The sequence below is a fragment of the Arachis ipaensis genome, chromosome B5, assembly GCF_059453495.1.
Source record: "Arachis ipaensis isolate K30076 ecotype BB chromosome B5, ASM5945349v1, whole genome shotgun sequence".
Classification (NCBI taxonomy): domain Eukaryota; kingdom Viridiplantae; phylum Streptophyta; class Magnoliopsida; order Fabales; family Fabaceae; genus Arachis; species Arachis ipaensis.
Window position 1 is genome coordinate 144,494,466 of NC_142440.1, and position 25,214 is coordinate 144,519,679.

The window sequence follows — 25,214 nt, forward strand, 5'->3', positions numbered from 1 at the left end:
ATTAACCAATATCTATTCATTTTGCATACACTAAGTTATTTATAACTTTTTTTACTCAAGTTGTTTACTAAATTTTTAATTAACTTATATTTTTATATAACCTAAAGTGGTTCCATCTATACAAAAATACTATTTTTAAATATAAAACTTTAATCATGACGTATTCTTAATATTTTAAAGTAGATTGAATGAAAATAATGTAATTAATCTATTTTATTTTTATTAAACTAAAATTACTCCAACACACAAAAATAAAAAATACAGTAATATAAATGAGAATATTATTTGGTAGTGAAAAAAAATTGTTTAATAATTTCTTTTGATATAAGTGTATAACTAGTTAGTATAAAAAGAATATAAGAAGGTCATTAGAATTTATTATTTTTTATTATTAATTAGTCATTAATGTTTAAAAATGTAAATTAAAGTATATTGATGAATTATTAAATTAAAAAAATTAAGTTAATAATTAAAAGTGATGGCTAAAAATAATAAATTCTGATGGCACTTTAATATTTTTTTTAGTCTAATTTTAATAACATAAATAGTTTTGTAATAAAAAAAACACGCATATCACACCTCTTATCCAAATATATCAAAATATTATGTATAACACATTCATCATAAAAACTAATAAAAGATTCAAAAGCTAAAACACTCGTATAAAAAAAAAATAAAATAAAATCTCCACCCGTGCACACAAATAATAGAAAAAAAAAAAAAACTACATCCACAGCAACAACAACAAAATAAACCACATCCACTATAATAAAAACATAAAACAAAAATCTTCAAAATAGATAACAAATACATTTAAAAAAAAATACTAAACATAATATTTTATAAAATTTGATTTGTTATTTCTACATTTGTTACTTAAGTTGTTGTCAATATTTTTTATAAAAAAAAAACAAACAAAAGAACAATACTTTAGTTTTAGTATGTATGACAAATTAAATTACTATATTAAAAATAATAAAAAAAATTAACAGTACAAACTACTATAATAGTTTAATAGGACAACATAAAATTTAAAAAATTATAATACAATTACTTTTAAAATAATTATATGAATTTAATTAACTTGTATTGTGTCTTAAGGATATAATTTTAAAATATAATAATAAAAATTTTTTAATGTTTTTTATGTATTCAATATATTAAAATGTAAAAAAATAATAATAATAACTTTTGAAGTAACTTTTATAAAATATTTTTTTTTATGATATACTTAACTTATGTCTTTAGGGCACAAATTAACAAAATCCTATTATATTTCGTTTAACTACATATATGTTCTCATGTTTATATAATTTCAAAATAAAAATTCACATCAAAATAATTTTTGTTCAGTATTTTTGTTCTCCATTAAATGCAGAGGAATTTTCTATTAGTTCAATTTCAAATACAAAGATTTACATCAATTTGGACAATCAAAACTGTATGCTAAACTATTACATAAGTATGTTAAATTAAACTCTTCTCGTATGTCCTTAACTCATTAACATCTTATCAAATTTGTGCATTATAAAAAACATTTTAAATAAGAATGAATAAGACAATAACATAATGAAGATACCAAATCAAGATCATTCAAGTTCAATCGCATAAAATAGAATGTTAAAAATTAGAACAACAATTAAAGATATACTTGCTATGACATGAGAATAAAAAAATCAGGTAAACAAAAAAATTTATTTGCAATTACATTATATAATGCTACCCTTATTAAACTCATCTATAAAATCAAAAAGAAAAATGTCTACACAATTTTAACTACCATAAATGACATTAATAACTAAATATGGTTGGAGTTACGTTATATGTCAAAATTGTAAAAAGAAAACGCAAAAAAGAAAAGATAAATATTTGTGGAACAATAATTGTCCGAAAAAAGTAAAGTATCCATAAATAAGGTAAAAAAAATAAGGTTTTCAAGTGAGTTGAAAAAGGAGTTGAATTAAGTAGAGCTGGATATATGGGGGCGAGTGGAGGCCTCCGCCCCAATCTTTTTAAAAAAAGATTAATAGTAATAAGTTATTAAGTACGATTTAATTTTTTAAAATTTTTTTTAATATTTAGTCTAATATAAATAAAAGTCCAATCTAACCTAAATATTAATGATTTTTAATATCTAAAAAGTGAGTAACAATATAAAAAAATCTGAAAAAATATTATTACTAATATTTTTTAATTAAATAAAATTTCAAATTCCATAAAGTGGATTTTTTTTCCTTCTTGTGAGCCTCCTTCTTGATTCATTTGCTATTAATTCTCTCTATTTCAACTACTATAACCTAGAGATCTTTTTCAGTTATGAATATTGTGAAAAATAATTCAGAAACAAAATAAAAGATAAATTTCTTACTAATTGTCTTTTAATTATATTGAAAAGAAAATTGCTGAAAAATTTGATACAGATTTTATTATCGATAAATTTTATGATACGAAGAATCGTCCACTTCATTAATAAAAAGTACATACATATTTTTTGTACTTTAAAATATATTCTCTATTGGTATATTTTTGTAATACATTTTATATTATATAATTTTTTGCATAATTTTTTAATATTATATATGTTATTAGCCCCCATGATAATATTTTTGGATCCGTCCTTGAAATTAATAAGGAACCACTTTTGTAGTTTATGCAGCGGAGCTGATAAATCAAGAGATTATTTTGATTTTTGTCTTTTTTTGAATATGCAGAACATACCTAAAATGAAAGTTGCAGAGAATAGAAAAAGAAAAGAGTAATACAGTGATATATCCTGATTCATTCACGAAGTGCAATGTAACATACGTTCAGTTTTTACCATAACAATAATAGAATTTTCATTATAATTAAGATTGATTACAAACACTAATTTCAAGAGACTCACACCCTTGTAACACACCTAAATTATCCTAAACTTAGTAAATTACCTGGATACTAACTCAACCTAATTAGTTAAAGGAACTAAGTGCATTCTAACTTATCACACTTTCGAAATCAAAATACTCAAACAAAAAATTAAATAACTTTTGTATATTCTCTTTATCTTTTGTATCTCTTAAGTAAGCTTGAATTTAGACAAAAAAAAAATTTTTTTAAAAACATACTTAAAAATAAGAAAAATAAGAACCGTGTATATGATAATGAATTATGCACAAATTAGTTGCCTTTTTCTGATAATTCAATATATAAAGACTCATATTTCTTCTTTAATACAGGAATAATTTTTCTTTTGATCAAGGTAACCGTTACACTTTTAATATTGTAGTTGTTGACATTGAGGAGAAAATTTTTTCTTCTTTATTCTTCAATTCCAAATGCAGCAGCTATCCAATTATATGTATAATGATTTTTGGAGAAAAATTCCTCACTTAATTGCTGTTTTGCATATATCATGAATTGTTAATTAATTGTTTTCTTTTTTTTGAATTCATCCTCAAAAGATTGCCAACTATATAATGAAAATCTTTAAAAATGAATCTTCCTACTCCAATATCAAATCTGATCTCATGGAATTGTTCTTTCTTGTTGGCTTCTTGTTTTGGTAACAATATATTACAATTATTGCTTATTTGTTTTAATGTTTGCTTGTTAAAAATTAGAATCTATTAAATCTTTCTTACAACACTTGAAATATATAATTAATGTACTCAATCAATTATATTCTAATCAAATATTTGTTATTGTCAAAAAATATTTTCTGAACTCAACAAAAAATATTAAATTTTAAAATACTTCATTTAAATATAATACCTGTAACACCCTATCACACAAAACTTTACACCTAGAATGTAAAATAGAGATGGCGAGACTCTACGACCTATATATATATATATATATATATATATATATATAACAATTGAAAGAATTTAATATACGAAGAGTCTTGATGAAAAGGTAAAGCAAAAATCGCAAAATATAAAAGCGCAACGTTCAGAAAACGTGGTTACTTGCATACGAAGAAATCTAAAGTCCACTAACATAATTATACAAAAAATAAGAGTAGAAGATCAAGGGTACAAAATAACAAACTACTCCTAACTCAGTTCGCGAAACTAAGGTTGGCCGGAGAATATTTACGTATATATATACATAGCTCCAAGTTCCAAAATGCACATACATAAATCCTAGTTCTCCAAAAAACCTCTAAGAGATACATAAACAAAGCATTCTTATACACAAGAGGAGAAACTATAAATTTATACATAATAATATCAAACTAACAAAAGAAAACCCCAAAGTAAACCAATTCGCCACAGAAATTCCAGATGCCTATCGAGGTACTTCTCGACCTGCATCTGAAAAACGACAACACAGTATAGAATGAGAACCGAAGGTTCTCAGCATGGTAAAGGTGCTACGCACATAAGATATAAGGTCTTGGGAACGCCGAGACAATCCTAGAACGCCGACATTCAGATTATAAAACTTAAGAATTAAAACTGAAACCATAAAGAAAGGTGATTTTCTAAGGATTCCTAAACTTAACCAAATACTTTAACCTAACCCTCCATCATTCTCTTTCCTCCAAGACCTCCAACACCAGTATAATCAGACAGACAAGCAAGCAGACAATAACAAACACAATTACGATACAAGTAATGCAAGTAGCACGTATACAAGTAAGCATATGAGTGTCACATAGGCATTTCCAGTTAGAGCATAAACAAGCAATTCAAGCAATATGCTTATGATGCATGCCTGTCCTATGGCTGTTGATATCAACTGTCGGTTACTTAGCCAGCTCGACATGTCTTGGTAGCTAACCGTGGACAGTACACCAAACACGGAGCAAGTGGGACAACGCCGCAACCCTTGCATCTTACCCGCGAACCCGGAGCAGGGGAGAACCTCACCATTACCTCTTACCCAGGTGGTGTTATATTTCTCAATCCGGAGCAAGCGGTGCCAGAATTTCACCCTTGTATCTTACCCGGAGCTTCGAACTCTTAACCGGAGCAAGTGGATACACCACTGCATCTTACCCGGCAATCTCACCTCTTACTCGGAGCAAGTGGTTAACACCACTGCGTCTTACCTAGAGGCACATCACAATTAATTTCAATTTCATTATCATTATAATTCATTCATAATCATCTATAACCAATGCATAAGCATCCTTTACAACCATGTCATCACATATACTTCAGTTCTCTGCATTTTTCATACATAATTCATCATTTTTCAACCTTGCTTCACCCCCAAGTTACCACTCTTTCCTAGTTCCATCTCATTATTAGGCATACTATCGAGATCTAAGGTTAAAAGAATGAAAATGGAGGTTTAGAAGTTCAAAACCATGTTTAAATCACAAAAATATATGTTGCTAAAAACAGGGTGTAGGCACACATGTGTGCGTGCGCACACTTGTGCAATTGTACATAGAGGTGCGTGCGCTCTAGAGTGTGCGAATGCTCTTAGCAGTAGGCATGTTCCTATGTGTGCGTGCACATCAAAATGTGCGTACGCACAAATGAAAATGTTGCCATTGTTGGGAACGTGCGCACATCAGTGTGCGTATGCACACAAACCAAAAATTCTGGTTTTGCTGTAATTTAAAAGAAATAAGTTTTTGCACAAGATTTCTAACGTCCATAACTTCCTCTACAAAATTTAGTTTTTCACAAAACTTATACCGTTTTAAAGTTTGTAAAACCCTCTTTAATTTAAAACAAATTTTATTTTTATCCAAAGTTTGAGGCTCGAATTATGGACCGTTGAAGTTCGTAAAAAATCAAGTTTTCATTCAAAACCTCAAACCTCTATTTTCTTTAAAACTCAACTTATCATCATTTATAACCATCAACACAATACATCTTTATCAATACCACAACAATCTCTTCATCCTACCATTTCTCAATTCAACCATATCATGCATCAATATCTCAAATAATCAACAAGATGAGCATATCCCTATTCATTATATATATATATATAAACACATATCACCATTAATTCATCACTAAACACTTATCCAACCAACATTAAACTTATAATATATCACTTAACACTTTAAATACCAAATTCATATCACAATTCTTATCAAGGTTACTAAACATTAAATATACTCATACATTTCAATCTATCCCATATTACTATAAAATTCACATTTTTAATTTTTTTATTAAAAATTAATTTATTAATTAATTATTTGTTAAATTTGCGAAATTTACAATACCCAATTATTTTCTATTAACATATGCAAATCTAAAATATTTTTAATTGAACGCATAATTTATTGCAGTTTTAGGATACACCTTAAAGTTTCCAACAACACAGCTACAACAATATTCACATTATTTGATAGAAAAGCCAAGAAATTATTCAGAACAACAGCACATTTAAAAAAACTCCAAGATAAAACTAACGTCCAAACAAAATTGGAAAATGTATGCAATACGTCAGTCATATTTGAAGTTAAGTTAAATGATTACAATCTAAAAGAAAGATCCTAAAAATTCACTCTGACAATGACATTTATTTTAAAAGGTGACGACCAATCAGAAGTATCTTTAAAACAAATTAAACAAATATTAATACTAAACTGATGAGTTTGAAAAACTCTAATTTAATTTGGATGATGAACAAATATTATTAAAATATTTAATTACAAAATTATTAATTTAATCTTCATTTAACATATGTTAATTAATAATTTTGTGATACAGATTTTTAATTGGGCCAGAAAATAAAATGTTGCTAACCCAAATTAAAACCAACAATCAGCCTTGCTAAATGTTTACTATTATATGGCTAAATTGTTGTATTAAAGGGCCAAGCTCAATGTTGTTGCAATTTAGCCCATATTTGATTGTGATGAAAGCCTCCCATGCTTGATCCGAAACAAAATTCATCAGGAAAGCAAATGTTAACTAATTTGAGCCAGATTTAATTTCAATGCTACAAAGTCCAAATCTTATTGTTGATGAATGTTTCCAAACTTGGTCCGAAACCAAGATAAAATGAAAGCAAAATGCTTCCAACGGATCCAAGCATTTCATCATGTGATGGATTTCAAAATCTATTACATTGTCAATTAATGCATGGGAACTATGAGAGAGAAAAGTTTCAGCTGAATTGATTGATGGCCATAATGCTATAGCCACTCTAAGCTAGGGAAGTAAAAGCAACTTTTACCAACAAAGTGTTTATCACATTGAATTGCTTTTCTTCTAAGTTGTTTATTCTCTCTCATCTCTTTCTTCTTTCTTCGGTCCTTGTCTAGGAAGCTATGAACGCTACGTTCATCTACCAAGAAAAAGAGGAAGTTGCATGCATCAAGACCATCAAGTTAATGATGGCAAGAAAACATACTAAAATAAAAATGAGATGTGGTTGAGATATCCACCAAATGTGGTTAGATTTGGTGAGGTAATCTTGAGCTCTTCATGCTCAAAAAGGGAAGGTGAAGATTCGGCCAGCAAGGGAGATTCTTGAAGCATGGCTTGTCTTTGATTCTGCTCAACCACCACAGGGAGTAGCTAGAGTGGCGAAGTGATGGTTGAGGCAGAGATTGAAGCAGATGAAGTCATCATCATCATGAAGCATCAAGGGCCAGAAATCCATCTTGGAGAGCAAGCCAAGGATGGAGAGCTCGGATTGATGAAGAATGATGATCAAGGAAGGACTAGAGGTAATTGCATGTTGGGTCTTGTATGGTTATCTCTTCTCTCTCTATGTGGCCGAACCGATTCTGTTTGTTGAAGGAGGAAGAAGTTGGTTCGGTTGTTGGCTTCAACAAGTGGAGGCTTCCCTCTTCTATAATAAGGGTGAACAACCACTATTTGAAGCAAGGAGAAAATTTGAGAGTGCAAAGCACAGAGTTCTCAGAGCTACCTGAGCTAACAGTTTTCTCTTCTCCTTCAATGTATTCTGTTTTGTAATTTTTCTGTTTAATTTTGTCATGTCTTGAGTCTCATGGAAAAAGGCAAACAGTGAGGTTTGTATGAAGAAAGCCATAAAGCGGAAAAAGGCAGAGAGTGCAAAATTAAAAGAAAAAGCCATAGATGTCTTAGAGGTCCTTTGTTCATCTATGTTGTGTTTCATGATTCTGTGAGAATCCCCTTGTAAGTTGGGTTAGCACTTTACAAGTTGTAATCAGAATTGATTTAACAAGTCAGCAAGTGTTATCAAGCGAAAAGGGGGCTAAGATTCAACCCCTCCCCCCTTTCTCTTAGCCACTGAAACCATCATAAACCATAATATTAAACTTTCTGTTACAAATAAACACTTTTATTTAACATTTATATATTTTCAACATTTAGTAACTAAATTATAGTCTTTAAAAAAAGAATCGGACTCACCAATGTTAATATCGTCTGACGAAGATCTAATACCAATAAATACATTACGAAAGAAAAACTCAAAACACATCCAACAAGCAACAAAGAAAACAAAGAAATCAGTAAATAGTAACAGCAAAAAAAAAATGTTGAAGACAATCAATAATGCAAATTTCATGACGAAAATATTTTATTCCAAACATTCAAGCAATGAAAAACAAAACAAGCATTACTAACAAGTAGTAATATTGCAAAAAAGAAGACTCCAAAGCAGACAAAAATTAAGTAAAAAATTATATTGAACAACTTTAGTTAATTATTTACTGTTTAAGACATTATAACTTTTGACAATTTTAAATGTATTCATGTATGATTAAATAAAAAAATTTATACATTATTTATTATAATGATTCAATCAAATTTTTCATATAAATATACACTATTTTATCTAAATAATATTATAAAATCTAATAAAAAAAACTATTATAAAAAATTCAAATTCAAATTCTCTACTCATCACGAGGGTGAAAATTTAGTTATTGTTAAAATTAATGGGAGAAGAAATATATTTTAATCAGAAATTGAACCACTTGATCGTCAGTGAGCTTCCTAATATCAGAAAGTTCCAAATCTCAGAACATTGTTATCAAATGGAAAACTAGAGAAGTCTTAACAACCTCCATAGAAGCCAAGTAATCTCTAACTAAATTAATTTCCACTTAACACCTATAATGAAACAACAGGGCACAGGCATTCCAGTATAAATAAAAAATTAAAAGAAAAAGAAGGAAAAAAATTTGATAGAATTAATATGCATAGCTAGTTGGGTGTTTTTTTTTTTTAACATCCTCTTTAGATGATTAGTTTTGTCTAATTAAATGGCAATTCTTGTTTCAATTTGCAACATATCCTTGAGCACCTTCTATTGCAACACTTTATATTCTTAGGAGTCAAGTTTTAGGAGCCTATGCCCCTATCTATCAAGAACCGAACGTAAGATCGAAGCTTCACGAAGAGTCTTCACTGAAACATGAGAAAGTAAAAACGATGACAACAATTAATGGTAAGAGGCAAAAGCACAATTATTGCTTGGTAACTTTCCTGCTGCTAATCTTTGTCTTTCATTAGCTAACAGTTTTTTTTTTTTTTTTTTTTTTTCAGTGAAAACATTCAAGTAGCTATGTGTGCTTGGTACACATAGACAATAGAGGGAGTACAATGTAAATGCATCTAAGTTACACTAGTAGAAGATTCTACAACTGATACAACAGAAGAAGATTCTACCAACGATACAACATTAGAAGAAGATTCTACTACCACTCTTATTGAAGACAGGACAGGTCTTGGTGGCATTTCCAGGGAATTCATGCTGCCCTCCAACATTTCTACAACTCTACTCATTGTTGGTCTGTCATTTGGAATTGGTTGAATGCACCATAAACCCACCATTGTCATTTTCTTAACAACATCATTTTCCTCTATGGCCACTTCCCCATCATCATCAGGTCCCAGTTGAGTTCCTTGATCAAGCCTTTTGTATATCCAATCAGGGAAGTACATCTCACTTGTGTGACTTGTCTTTGCAGGGATGTTCTCCTTCATTCCTACCATTTCTAGAAGCATCATTCCATAGCTATAAACATCAGATTTATGTGAAACTCTACCGAATTGTCTGTTCCACACTTCTGGAGCTATGTACCCTATTGTTCCTCTAGTTTCGGACATTGAAATATGACTTTCTTTTCTAGGACAAAGCTTTGCTAGTCCAAAATCTGATATCTTAGGACAAAAGTTTTCATCCAAAAGAATATTATGTGGTTTTATGTCAAAATGTAAAATAAGAATGTTGCATCCTCTATGCAAATACTCCAATCCTCTAGCAATCCCTATGGAAATTTGATATAAATTATCCCAACTCAAGAGTGGTGTATTCTTAGGGTTCTTTTTGTAAATAAAATTGTCAAGGGAACCATTGGACATAAATTCATAGATGAGAACTTTCTTGTGACCTTCTAAGCAAAATCCAAGAAGGGCGACAACATTAACATGAGAAGTTCTACTAATGCTAGCTACCTCGTTAATAAATTCTTCACCATTTCCTTTGGATGGATTCAACATTTTGACTGCCACATCGGAATCATTGGATAACTTTCCTTTATATACAACACCAAAACCACCTTGTCCTAGTTTAACTTTGAAGGAGTTGGTCATTTTCTTCACATCAGAGAATTTATATCTTTTTATAGTTAACACTCCATGATTTTTTAAGAAAGTTTCAATATCTTGGTTACCCTTTGTTGGAAAGCAGGATTTTTCTTGCGATGCTGGTGACATGTAGGTAAAACAACAAATACTCAACAATCCTACAATTACTGCAGCTGCTGTAGCACCTGTTAATTAGCAAATAATTAAAGAATTAAAGGAACATTTAATATGCTTTTAATTTCTATAAACTTTTGTTATGAAAGAAAAACCCAAAATATACAAGTGTAATTTGTTATACTTCTGGGATCTTCGCTAAGAAAGTTATAGTTGTTCACTTGTAATTGACAGAAACTATTTCATGGTCTACCCCTTTAACGTTAACAACTGAAACATACACTACAAAAATAGCCCAAGAAAATATCAGAGGAGGCTGGATGTAATACCTATAACAATGACTATCCATGTCCGGAGATGTATTGCATCTGTTAACAGTGAAAACAAAGATGAGTTATAGCACTCTTGAGCCTGTCTTTATTCGAGTTTAGGGTAAAGCCAGAAAACATAATCATGAATATTTGAGTGTGTGTGCTTTGACCAAAGTTACATGAAGAAAGAAAGCATCAATGATTTTGGCTTAATGCACCAAAAGTTACATGACACCCTGAAGGGAGTAAATGGGAAGAGAAAATAACCGTATACTGCACTATAATATCAAACAAGTTGATAAAGAATAAGTTAGGTGGTTGTTGAGTTGTACCCTATGATGTTTGTCATTGAACCACAGAGTCTTAGGAAATAGCTATCTATCAATTCCCTAGTGACTATATATAGTGTGATGCTAGGTAACCAGAGAACATAAGCTATTCAACCATGCATATTGTTCCGCACTTCTTTTATATTTTCTTCAAATTCAACCATTAGAATGTGCACATGAAGAAAGTTCAAAGAAGAACACTTGATAATTAAACTACAAGAAATATGATTAGAATATTTCCTAATATGTAATAAATTACCATCACCACAACTTTTCAGGTATGACTTATCCTTGCAGAAACAGAGAAACTGATAACCATCAAATCCACACCGTCCACCACTTTTCTCACAGTATTGGCAATCAGGTGAAGTCCAGTTTAAAAGAAATCCCATCTTCAAAATTTCAGTCTAATTCATTTGCAATAAGCTACTAAAATTAACAGCAGCATTCATGTTCAGTGGCACATTAATCACAAACTGACACATTCATGGAGTAGTTTTTGTGCTCCAGTACCTCCTTATGAAAAACCGCAAATGAATAATGAGTAGCATTTTTAGCACAATCTACTTCATATATGGGGAAATCTATTGGTTTTGTGGTACAGTTATAGAAGAAAGAGAGATTATTGTTCTCAGAACTATAAGTAAATGGTAACTGATCAAAACTGTAGTTGTGCATGGGAGCAGGACACTTTTCCTCATAGGTAGCAAGGTTAGCAGCAGTAAATGAAGAGTTGGAGCAACTGATATCTTTTACACTAGCAAGTCATAATTGGATGCTTTGAGAATTGGATTCTTGTTCTTGCAGGTGATCTCAAAGTGAGGATAGCCGCAAAATGAATCCTGTTCGTAAGGGATCCAGAATGGATACTTAATGTTTAGACCATTTCCACAGCTTCTAGGTGTGCAGGCCACAAATTTTGGATTAACAGATACCACAGTAGTAGCCAGGAAGAACAAGAAGATAATGGTGATTATAATGTACATTTGAGGCTCATTGTAATGGATGGAGATTCGAAGGATCTTTTGTTGCTTGAGATTTGGAAGGGGTGCAGAGAAGGACATAGGAGAAAAGAATTTGGAAGCATTTAGAGAAGAAATTCATCGGAGTTGGCAGCTATTGTGGAAAACTTTTTATATGCTATTATTTTATAGTGGGGGTCATGATTGGTGTTTGAAAATAATCCACCAGAGAATTACCCATTCACATTTATAAAGAAGTAGGCCGACTACCAATATTTGTTTTCATGAACTTAGTAGTTTTGTGAATTTTGTTAGGGGTGGTGTGTTTTGTAGTATTAAATTTGTTTAAACATAATAACAATGTCAAAAGTTGAATGTTGATAATGGAAAGTCGGTGAAGTAGCTTGAAAAAGAAGTATGAAGACTCCTTTTTCTTTATTAAATTTTTTAAAAAAAATTAGACACAAAACAAATACTAATGGTGAGAATGAGAATATTGTCATTCCCAGTAATGGTGACATCACAAGGATGCTGCACTTAAAATTTAGATAGTAGTGTTTTTAGAAGTTCTTTGTAAGAGAATACATGTATGTGAGGACTTTGAAAGGGAAAGTGGAGAAAGAAAAACATGTCATGTACAGAAGAAAGCAGAAAATGAAGTCTGTGACTGTGAAAGACCCCGTTGGACCAGAGCGAAAACAAAGACTTAGCGCACTATCTAATTCTAACCCCATAATTTAAAAAATAATTCAATAAATAAACAAATAAATAATAGGAATTGCTGCTGCACTTTCATGCATATGCAAAACCCAGGGAGACAAATCCGTTGACATGTGACATCACTAATATAACCCTCAAAAGATGTAGCTTTTGCCAGAACTAGAAAAATAATTTCCCTGCATTCCTTCTATTTTATCTCTTTGACTAGTTCAGTGAAAAATCTTGACCTATGATGCACAGTTGCACACACTTATGAGATTTTATTATCATGTCGTTAATCAGATAAGATAAGCCTCTAGCAGTTTATTTCTTTCCCAAGAGAAATATGTCCGAAACTTCAACTACTTTATCTAAATCGTAAGAAGAATTAAAAAAAAAATATTACTTCTATTTTTTAAAAATGTCTTTCATACATAATATCTTTGTATTGTATTTTACATAAATTTATAAGAAATAGAATAACATTATAGGATAAAAAGCGATAATATCTATTCTATTTTTTAATCAACAATGGATATAATAAAAATCAATTAAATTTGTAACTCAAACTAAAAGTTATGAATCTAATATTTAAAATTTATGTTGATTGATTATTATCATTTTCTTATTATCGTTCAAGAAAATGAATTTAGAATCTCTAAATTTTGAATTTTTATTCGAGATGATAAAGTGTAATATCTTACTTTTTTTTCTTATATTTTCTCTTGATCCCACCTATGAAGTAAATAGTGAGAAATTACACTTTACCATGTGAAATCTAAAATTTAGAAGATTCAAATCCCAAAAAAATCATCACTTTATTGTTTAGCTTAAAACCTGGTGTACCCCAAGTTTTTTGTTTGATTTTTTTTTTTCGATGTTAGAACTTAGAAGTGAGACTTAAACCTATCACCTCTAGGTAAATAAGAAATTTTTTATTTAAATAAATAAAATAAATATAATAATTACTAAAATAAATAATTTAAAAACTAATTACCGATTTAAATGCCTTAGTCTTATCTCATTACACTGTAAACGAGATAAGCATGTCAGTTGCACCGTAGCTATCTCGTTTAAATCATTTACGGCGTGTATTTGGGCTCTATTTTGACTTAGTCAACTTCTTTCTCCCCTCTTTTAACCCTTTTCTACCATATTTGAGACTGATATGGTGATGGCACACCAGGCGGGAAACGACGGAGACATTAACAGACTGAACGAGACGTCGCATTACACCGAGGCGGCCGACTTCAAGGTTAGTTGCGTTCTATTTGGTTAATCTAAGTATGTGGACATTGTTAGGGTAGTCCCATAGTGACAAGCACTAAGTAAAATGCTTTAGGGATTAGTCTGTAGGATGAATTTAGAACTGTATTTGCTTGTGTAAGATTGTTATGACTTAATTAGAATTTGCTTACTGGCATATGTAATTTAGAGACATGTTTAGACTAGAAACATGGAAGTATATTCTTAAGTAGAAGTAGCTCTATGGTTTTAAGTAGACTACAAAAATTTATGATTATCTCTTTATAAGTTAATTTTTTTTAATTCCGCAGAGGCCTCGCCTTCTACTGCCCTAGCGAGTCAGCTATACCCTTCCTCCACCGGACGCCATTGTCCCGTATCTGGCTAAGGTCGGATTCAGCGACACGGTGCCCCTCAGGGACTTCACTTTTGACAATTCCCTGATTTCGGCACTCGTGGAGCGACGCCCGTGAGGTGAGGTCACTATCACCCTGCAGGACGTGGCGTACCACCTAGGCCTACGCGCACACAGAAACCCCATTGGGGGTGCCTTCGTGACTTCGGTAGGTGGCACGGCACGGACACGTGGGCCATGGTAAGCAGCTGCTTGGTGCCAGGCCTCTGGTGGCAGCACAGCAAGCTGCGTAGAGGAAGGAGTCCTTCACGCTGAAGCTGGTGTGGTTGCGTGATCGTGTCTGCCAGATGCCCCGACCAATGACCCGGAGACCCTCCGACAGTACGCCAGGTGCTATATTATGTTACTGATCGGAGGGTATTTGTTGATAGACAAGTCCAACAACCTGGTGCACATACGTTGGCTATCGCTTCTCCAGGACTTCGCAGAATGTAGGGTGTTATCCTGGGGCTCGGCTATGCTGTCCTGGACGTACCAGTCACTCTGTTTGGCGGCACAGCGGGGCGACACGGACATCGCCGATTGCACTCCGCTTTTGATGAGCTGGATTTATCAAACATTTCCTCAATGGTGTCCACCAGATAGAGGAATCTACCAGTATCCGCTAGCTGCGAGGTAACCAAATATCATTTTAGTATTTGCATTAAATATCGTTGTCAATTCATATGGTTTGTTACTTAACGAATCGTATATATCTCCGTTACTGTCAGGTTGGTCGGATTGCAGCAGCAGATTAGGGATCAGCACCAGGCCAGGGTCCTGCATTAGAGGGTTTCGATCGACCGGTTACGGTTCGATGAGGTTAGTCATGAAATAAAATATATTATGATTTTAAATACTTGTTGTGTTGTATTACGGTATATTTTCGACAGTTAGATAGATAGCGGATGGTTACTGATGTCGGACATATTTTTTATTCAGTTTGCATGGAGAGTCTACGATGACCCTGCGATGCAGGCCCTGTGCCCGCATTGGTTCTGTGAGGAGGAGGAGTAGGGTACTTGGTTGTCAGCCGTCCCGCTGGTCTGCTTCAATATTTTCCGGTTTCACCACGTTGATCGGGTGAAACGGCAGTTCAATGGGGAGTAGCAGGTGCCAGGCACTCCAGTGAATCTTGACAGATATGAATCATGGATAATTTCTTAAAAGTTATATTAATTTAGTTGTTTGTTATTCTGATAGTGATACTAGTTTATTTGACCACCACTGGCCGTGGTGAGGATGTCTGGTGGCCGAGGCGACTCCAGCAGTGGTACAATGGTTGGACATAGAGGTTCGAATCCGGTCGTAGGATCACCGTGCATCATACGTTTGACAACAGGCCTACCAGAGAGTACTATGATTGGTGGCGTGGGGCTTGCCGTGTGCGGCATCTATCGGGGCAAGAGGTTTTGGAGGACTCGAGGCTGGTAGAGTTGCCCCCCGACGTCCAGCTCACTGCCAACCAGCCGAGAGACGATCTCACCCTCCCGAGGGGCGTGCCGGATCGGAGGAGACGTGCGAGGGAGGTGAAAGAGGACACTCGCCAACCTGCTAGGAGGGAGAAGGGTCATAGAGAGCGTCGACCAGGTGAGCCGGTCAGGAGGGAGAGGCCCAGGCCTCGACGGGCTAGGGGTGATGCAGAGTCTGAGGAGGAGGCAGAGTACGACCACCAGGAGGATGATGGTGACATCCCACATCACAGTGTGGCTTTACCTATGGGACCGACTCCTCCACCTCCTCCCCCTCCCCCAGGGCATGGAGCGTGGCATTCATCCGGTTTCGGTGGGCAGCAGTCTCGGCCAACTTGGGATACATCACCACCAGGTTGGTATGAGGGAGGTCCATCTGGGACCCAGCAGGAAGAGGTCCATCGGACTCCACAATGGCAAAAGCAATAGGCAGGATGTTGCTATTCCTATCTTGCGCCACCGCAATAAGCAACACTCCACCGTACCTGCCATACAGATGTGTACCGTCTACAAACACAAAGGGCTTGCAATGCTTGAAGGCCTTGACACATGACAGGAAAGCGCAAAATACCTTGTCGAACATACTGCAGTCGCATACCAGGAGGTGTCCATCGTAGAACGGTTTGACGCGTAGGTCACAAATGGTACCAGAAAAATAGCTTTGCAGTGCCTGAAGTAGCTTCGGCACCTTATTATTTGACTCTTCCCAATCCCCGTATATCTGTGCAATTGCCTTCTGTTTGGCCATCCACACCTTTCTGTAGGATGGTTTAAAGTGATAGCTTGCTTGGACTGCACCTTGCAAAACCGGAATGCTTGCAGAGGGATTGGACTGAATCAATGGCAAGATGACCCTGCAGATCAGACTGCTGTCTAACTGACGATGGTCTTGAGATATAATGGGTGCTAGACAACTGTATACTCCACCAACCCTCTGAACCTCCCTGAACACAACAAAACAGTATTGCTTTAACCATGTCGTATACCTACTTAATATATTGTACAGAAGTACTAAAAAGCGCAAGTAAATTTAAGCTTACCAGTATTCGAGGTTCTGCCGAAGGGCCACATGGAGGCTCCATTGACACCCATTCTTAGCTTGACGGCACTACACATGGTACTTTAACTGGTCCGATTCGATCACCCGGTACTCCGCACTCCTACGAATACTGTAGTTCTTCACACCCTGAAGCACTGCCTCTCGGCTTCTAAACTTGTGACCGACCCAAAACTCTACACTGCCGTCTAGGTTGTAATCCTCTTCACCCGTGTCAGGAAACGGAGTCATCTCATGCATGGCGTCCAGATCCAGACTGTGATAGTGAGTTGACACTGTCGATAGCGGCAGAATTGGGTGAGGTGGAGGCAGGACATGGCACGCCACAGTCTGAACAAGTGTCTCTGGAACTCACTCATCCTCATCCCTACCATCGGACGAGTCGCTGTTTGCACTATCCGCCACGTAATCCTTGTTCGACTCCTCCTCGCCCTCCTCGGCCTCATCCACTGGAATGGCGACATGAATGGGCGGTGGTGCGAGAGGTCGGTCGTCCTGTACATAGGTCAAGTATACGGAACTCCCACCACCACTGTGTCCCACCTCTGCGGAAAGCTCTATTACCTGTTCCACCATGATCCTCCCATGGATGTCGAACATCAGTCGCACATGCTCGTCCTCTTGAAGTCGGAATAGTCGAAACCGGAAGACTCCGTTCCCCATAGGTGCCAGTAACCTATACGCCACCCTTCCGATTTCCCTCGCTTGTGTTCCACCGAGCTTGCTCAATATCAAACTCTTTAAATCTGATAACGTTTCCACACGCTAAATGCGAAACAATATTGGATCTTCACACTCAAATGTCATCTCGTTGTTGCTATTTCTCATATGCCAATTCGGATAAACAAGCACAACTATATATGGACTATTACTGACCATTAATGCCTTGTATTCGTGAGAAATATGAGACACGAAAAGGATAGAAAAAGTTTGTGAGAAATACCAAGGGTTAGACATCCTTTTATAGCTGCTATGATTGTCTTCTATATATCTCGTTTACAGTGTAAACGAGATAGACACGTTGCAGCTGACTACAACAAGGAGATGATTGAGACAGGGAGGTGGCAAAGCGGCCATCAACAACAAGGAGATGATGATCCCTATGGATGCAAACACCATAGGGAGTTCACTATGGACGTGGCAATCCATTCTTCAAAAACTCAATACAGCTTACAACAGTTTTATTTAGTACCGTGTACGCAGGAAGCATTAAGAAGACCGGTTATTGGTGTGATGGTGTGAAGTTCTTACGAAAATAATGGCCACGGTTGCCATTTGCCATCACTGTATTTGATTTTTCATTTTCCAGTTGAAGGAGGTGTTGAGTGTTGACCACGGCCATGGAAAACTATACTCATGAGTCTTCTACAAACAAAATGGGGTTGCATGTTTTAACGACCAATTAGGCAGAGTCAGTCAACCCCGAAACTGCCACCCACGTTCCCTTGTCTTTCTTCACTCGTTTTTAGTTTTTTCTTTATTACTTCTTTTTTTGGCAATAAAATAACTCGTAGTCGTGAAATCATTTACTACTTTTTATACTGCTGCGCTAATACTCTTTATTCTCTTTTATCTCAAAATCTGAAAGGTAATATTTTTTCTTACAATTCAGATGAACAAGCAGGTCCGGAAGTAGGTTGGTATTTGTGTGGGTCTGCTACCAAAGTCTATGACTCACGCAATAGATGACTCACGTAATGGTTACTTGTGGTTGTGTAAACAGCTATTTGGTTGAAAGGAGTGGGAGAATTGGCTTTGGCTTTGGCTTTGGCGTCAGCTTGTTCCGGAAAAGCATAAATTTTTGGTTTGGTTGTGTCTTAAGGAGGCTCTTCCTACTGCAAGTTTTCGCTTTAGAAGATGAATGTCGTCATCGGATAGGTGTCTAAGATATCTTTTTAGCCAAGAATCGATTTTACATTATATTCGAGATTGTCCAAAAGTTCAACTTGTCTGGCATAGGTTGGATATTTCTTGTCATCCTTTGGATTTGAAGAACTGGTTCTTGTATCATAGCAGAGAGCATCCCTTCAAGTTCTTTTCGGGATTTTGGTGGATATGGTGAGTAAGGAATAATGACATCTTTAATCCTCATGAAACTTGGTTTCCGGAAAAAGTGATTTGTCTGGCATTAACTTCAGAAAAGGAATTTAGGAATATTTTTAAATTACAACGTATATCCATTCCCTCTACTCTAAATGGTTTTTGGAATCCCCCATCTATTGGTACTTTTAAGATTAATTGTGATGCTAGTTATTTTGGTTCGGGTGATAGTGTTGGTTTTGTTTGTGTTATTAGAGATTGTAATGGGAGTTGGCAAATGGGGTGTTTGGGAATAATTGAGAGTAATAGTATTCTTCAAGGAGAATTGTTTGCCATTTGGAGAGGATATCTCTTAGCTTGGGATGTGGGTCAACGAGATGTTATTTGTGAGACGGATTGTGTGGAAGCATTTAATCTTGTTACTCATGGTTTTGGGTTTATTGATCCATTGGTGCTCAAAATAAGAAATATCATGCATTAGAATTGGCGTGTTGACTTTCGTTTGATTATGAGAGATGCAAACACGGTGGCAGATACTATGGCAAAGATGGCGATGAAGTTACAACTTTCATATGTGGATTTTCTTTCACCTTAGGAGGAGTTTAAGAGTAATCTTAAACGAGACTATTCCTTTATTTAAGCAGTTCCTTATTTTGTTTGTTTTATTTTTTTTTATTTAGTTTATTTCAATCGTCAGGAAAAAAATACTACTGCGCTAATACAAAATCAATGATAACAAATATAATGTTTAATATTCAAAATTGTGAGCTGAACTACTATTTTCCGTTTATATTCGGTGCTAGTAGTACTTTAATAGCTTTTCCTCATCATTTCCCTTGTGATTGTTTATATTCCTTTTTCTATAGTAATGGAAAAGAACACACATATGACATAACTAACCAAAAGAAAACAAGACGCGTGTTTCTCACATTTTTCTTACTACCGACCTTTATTCATTTAGCTTTTAACGCTCTGGACCAAGTCTTCACCATCTTAAAATTCTATGATGACCAAAATGACACAGCTTATGCAGCAATGACATGTTTCATGCTTAATTGCAATTTACATTTGACCATAGGTGCATAGCTACATTTAAAAAACTATGTCAACGTTAAAGTAGCTTGAATCTGAGATAGAAAGTAGGAAGTTGAGACAGTTAACTGAGAAATAAACAAATCCATGCAACGCAGGGAACACATAATTTACCCTAACCATGACTTTGATGATTAATCTCTATCAAGGTAATCACCACAACTAGAGGTGTAATTGTGATTTGGTTCATCTAAATGAATTATCAGATGTTGAGTACCAAGGGAACTGTTAAGAGTCAACTTCATTAAAGAAGTCTAGTACGACTAAAATGACAGCAAATCGAGAAACGGCATAGATCATACAATTTTAATTTATATTTTTCCGTAGGTACTTCATCAGCATCAACTTGCTATTTAATAATGGCTTAAAAGTTGAATGCATTAACATAACATAAACTAGTTATCTATTTTGCATCAGCTGAAATAGAACAAGATGTAGCTAATAGCCTAATAACTTATTACCATATCATCAACTTAAAGTTAGTAAATAGACAATAACATTTTGACCTCTACCTTAGATTTCTAAATTCAGATGTACCAAACCAATCATTCATGCACTTTAAATTACAGAAGAAATAAGTAGGTGGCAGTGGCTAAAGATTTAAGTTTTCAGAACTAATCCCATTCTAAATGTTGTAATTTGTTTAATTAACAGGTGGGAACAGAATAGAAATTTTTGGCTTAGTTTGGTATTAAGGTGAGAATGGGATAGAATCCTAAAAAATTGTAATCTTAAAATTTTACTGGGGCAATAGGAAATGATAGGCCTATGACCAAGAACAGGACATTCATATGTATGTTTTGCAACAATACAAGCAAACTGAGCAAAGGAAGAATTTATAGGCCAAAATAAATACAAGAGTAAGGTATTGTTTTTGTCCCCAACGTTTGGGTAAGTCCTATTTGTGTCCATAACGTTTCAGCATTTGGTGAGCTATTTTTCGGAGTAGATCATCGATTCTATCCCAGACATTTGTATTCTAACTTCAAGAAGAGATTTTTAAAACTGAAACTAAAGCGCTCATGATGTGTAATTGACGGCAGGATAACATTGAATCACTTTTACAAACGTTAGGGATACAAATAGGACAATTTAAACGTTAGAGACACAAATAGAATTTACCCCAAACGTTGGGGACAAAAACGATACTTTACTCTAAATACAAAATAATATGAAGATTGGAGAGTCAACTATAGGTTATGGAAATTCCTAAGTTCCATTTCTAATAAATAGAAGGTCCAATAAGATGTCAATTTCCATACAAAGTAAGATACAAAAGAGAACTAATATGATATATCCTGTGTTTTAAATTTTCTTCCTAGAAGCTGTACTCATAATCCAAACTAAACAGCCAACACAATGTTATTAGTTGTTGGGGCCAATATAATACCTGTATAAGTTTCTTTTATTTCTTATATGTTTTTGTATTAAAAATTTTAAAATAAACTTGAACGTTATAATAAAAAAATAATTTGATTAGTTTGGTATCTGTCATCTTCAAATGAAATCCAAAGTTTTAATATGCAATCAACAAAGTGACACATTGACACATACTATTACCATGTCATATGAAGGCTTTTAAAAGTTTGTGCTCATTATTACTACTACATCTTCAAAAGTCAATATCTGCTAACAGACCCAAATTCATTAACCCTATATTTAAGTTAGAAAATTCAAATACATGATCTCATTATTATGCGTCCTTAATAATAGATCATATATCAACAGCACAACATGAACATGATCAAAGAAGAGTACCTTTGAACACTCAAACCAAACAATTCCATGTCTAAGAAATGGAGCTCTACCTATCCTACCAGAGTGAATTTATGAAATTTGGCTACTCAAAGATTAAACTAAAAAACTTTAAAATGTGGTTGCAGTCAACTGCAGTTGTGTTGCAAGCAAAAAAATTGCAGGGAAACAAACACGAAAGGCCATAATTTGCCACTGCAATGCTAATGCGGTGGGCAAGGCAATCATAAGATTTTTCTTAAAATCCAATAGGACAAACCTAATAAAAAATAAAAGTAGGAAGAACACATACTCTTAGCACCCTGATCTGGATAATTTAGTGGACCTGGATAAGGTGATGACAACGGCTCTGATGGTATTGGTGCTGATAAGGTTGGTGACTGAGACAGACTACTATTGCTGCAAATCCCACCATATGTTTGCTGATTATTTCGACAGAAGCAAATGAATTCATTTAAAGATGCATTGTGTCCACACCTCCCACCAGATTGTTTGCAACTATCACATAGGGTTTCATTCACTCCACTCCATCCAACCTCAAAACCATTATTTAACGCATAGTTATTGAAACTTAGTATATCCTTCGCTAGGGCAGGAACAATGATAAATTTACACCCCATATCAAAAATAACACCCAGATTTTCCATCAGAACTAAGTATGCAGCACTAGGATCACCACCATATATGGAGCAATTAAACATCCCAAAATATTTAAAGCTTATATCAGACCAATATGAAGGAGGATCACAGTCATATACCAGAGTTATGTTGCCATCGTTGGAAGTGAATTTGAAGAAATCGTTATCCAAACTCACATTGGTATTGTCCCTGGAACAAGGATCATTGTACAAATCAAACCTGGCAATCTTCAAACTTTGACTATTTTGATCGATGTCGATGACATCAAACTTCTGTGATTTGATGTTTATAGTCACTTGGTCTTGTTGGCAATCAAGCTTGAACCTAGGATGGCCACAGTAATCAGGTTGGTTGCTATTCCAAAATGGGTAACTAATGTTCTTGAAGGTGCCACAGGTAAAAGGTGCACAATCTGTGTAACCTTTAACATCACCGGCACTATATGTTGGCAACAAGAGTGATGAAAAGAAAACAAAGGCCTTGACGAAAGAAGGTGGAAGTGGAGGAAGAAGAAGAAGAGGACGAGCCATTTTCTTGAATGATTTTGAAAAACAATGGATAATGTGCTGTATTTTGGGGAAAGATACCATTTTGCAAAACCACTAGGAAACTACTCCTAAATACACTAATCAAGTGCCAAAACGATACCTACCGATTTCATATTTAATCTTTTCATTTCTTAAAGAAATCACTCGTACTGCATGTATAACAAAGGAATAAGTCAATTACTACAACCAGACCATGTGGTTTTAATTAAAATGCATGATAAGTTGATAAACAAACGCTGATGCAAAGCTGGAGTGGCCCACTCTGGTGGCACTTATTTATTAGTGGCTAAGGTCGGCCTGTTCTTCGTTGGGCTCCGCTCAGGAGAAGAGCAAGGACAGTGGTCGTCCGCGTTGAAGTAGTTTGTCACTGAAAATAGAAGTGGGACTCGTCGGCCTGAAAACAGCGATTCACGGGTTAGATGTGTTCTTAATTTTTATTTAATAGACTTTCTGACACCTCACCTTCTGTTCTACCAAATGCCGTTTTTATATATAAATATATCCATATTAGATTAGGTGAGGTACTATAAGATCATAAGGTAGAACAGACGGCTCATAATTACTGACTTTTAACATCTATTATTCGAGAAAAGGTATAAACTACCAATTGTTATGTTGGCATTATTTCTTCTCTATGCTTGTCACACAAGCTTTGTTTATTTGCATCCTGCCTGCAGTTTCTCCTAGCATCAATTCTGCAGATAATTATACGATAATGAGACTAGTTATTAATAATTAATTTATATTTCGGTAAATAAATTTATTTTAGAAAAATATTTTTATTATATTTATATTATAATATTATAATTAGTATTTAATAAATAATGTATAATTATATTAATTTAAAAAATATTTTTATTATAATTATATAAAATTAATATTTAATGTATTATTAAATTAATTATCACTTAAAAATATTTTTAATTATTTTAATTATATTGATACAATTCTAATTCTTGTCTCGTTATTAGTTAAGAGATTTTTTTTGTCTCGTAATCAATGAGGAGATATTTTTTAATTTTGTCTTCTACAAACAGAATTAGAATTTGAGTAGAATAGAAAGAAAGAATCACACCCAGAAGTATCCTGGTTCAGCTGCTAAGTGCAGTGCAGCCTACATCCAATCTCCATCACAACAATGATAGAATTTCACTATAATCAAACAGATTACAGACACCAATTCTCCCTAGGAACTACCCTTCCTATCCGGGACAAATCCATAATCTATCCCCAATCCTGAACTTGACTTGGTCACCTGCCAAGCTTTCAACTGCTAAGTGCTAACCCAACTTGCAAGGAGATTTCCACAGAATCATAAAACACAACACAGATGTACAAAGGACCTCTAGGACATCTATGGCTTTTTCTTTTAATTTTGTATACTCTGCCTTTTTCCGCTCTATGACTTTTTTCATACAAACCTCACTGTTTGTCTTTTTCCATGAGACTCAAGACAGACAAAACTAAACAGAAAAATACAACATGAAAAACATTGAAGAAGAAGAACTTCTGTTAGCTTGGGTAGCTATGAGAACTCAGTGCTTTACACTCTTTTCTCCTTATTTCAAGCCTTGGCTGTCCACCCTTATTATAGAAGGGAAAGCCTCCAAAGTTGAAACGGTTGAACCGAGCTAATCTTCTTCTTCTTCAACACAAAACCGGTTCGGCCAGAGAGAGAAGAGAGAGAACCGAATGTAAAATCCAACATGCAATTACCTCTTTCTCATCACATCTCACCAAGCTTCATCAATCCGGGCCTTCCATCTTGACTTGCTCCCCAAGAAGGATTCCTGACCCTTGATGAGTCCTTGATGCTTGACAGCTCCATCTGCTCTATCTTCTGCCTATTCCTTCACGTAGCTACAATAGCTACCTTCTGTGATGGTTGATCAAAGGTAGAGACGAGCCATGCCTCTGGGATCTTCTTCTCTGACCGAGTTGGATCTCTTCCATTTTCGGGTATGGAGAGTTTGAGACTACCTCACCACTTCTTACCATAAGTGGCAAAGATCTCAGCCACACCTTACTGTGGATCTTCTTTTTGCGAAGGACATCATCACCTTAGCCCTTTCC

At 34.5% G+C, this 25,214-nt stretch overlaps 1 protein-coding gene across 1 annotated transcript; it reads right to left on the reverse strand.

The window, feature by feature from the left end:
* Positions 1-9,364: 9,364 nt before the first annotated feature.
* LOC107641196 (LEAF RUST 10 DISEASE-RESISTANCE LOCUS RECEPTOR-LIKE PROTEIN KINASE-like 2.4) lies at positions 9,365-23,316 on the reverse strand. The gene is made up of 3 exons (XM_088487556.1): positions 22,247-23,316; positions 10,928-10,966; positions 9,365-10,669 (listed from the first exon to the last, which is right to left on the reverse strand). The coding sequence occupies exons 1-3, from the start codon at positions 23,181-23,183 to the stop codon at positions 9,510-9,512; spliced, it is 2,136 nt and encodes a 711-aa protein (XP_088343682.1). The 5' UTR covers positions 23,184-23,316; the 3' UTR covers positions 9,365-9,509.
* Positions 23,317-25,214: the final 1,898 nt, after the last annotated feature.

Excerpts from the sequence above, each read along its gene's own strand:
- LOC107641196 (XM_088487556.1), bottom strand. The coding sequence starts at position 23,183 with ATGGTATCTTTCCCCAAAATACAGCACATTATCCATTGTTTTTCAAAA. Across the intron at positions 10,967-22,246 it reads TCCAGATCAGGGTGCTAAGA|ATGCAATACATCTCCGGACA; the intron begins GTATGTGTTCTT and ends CACTGTTAACAG. Across the intron at positions 10,670-10,927 it reads ATGGATAGTCATTGTTATAG|GTGCTACAGCAGCTGCAGTA; the intron begins GTATTACATCCA and ends GCTAATTAACAG.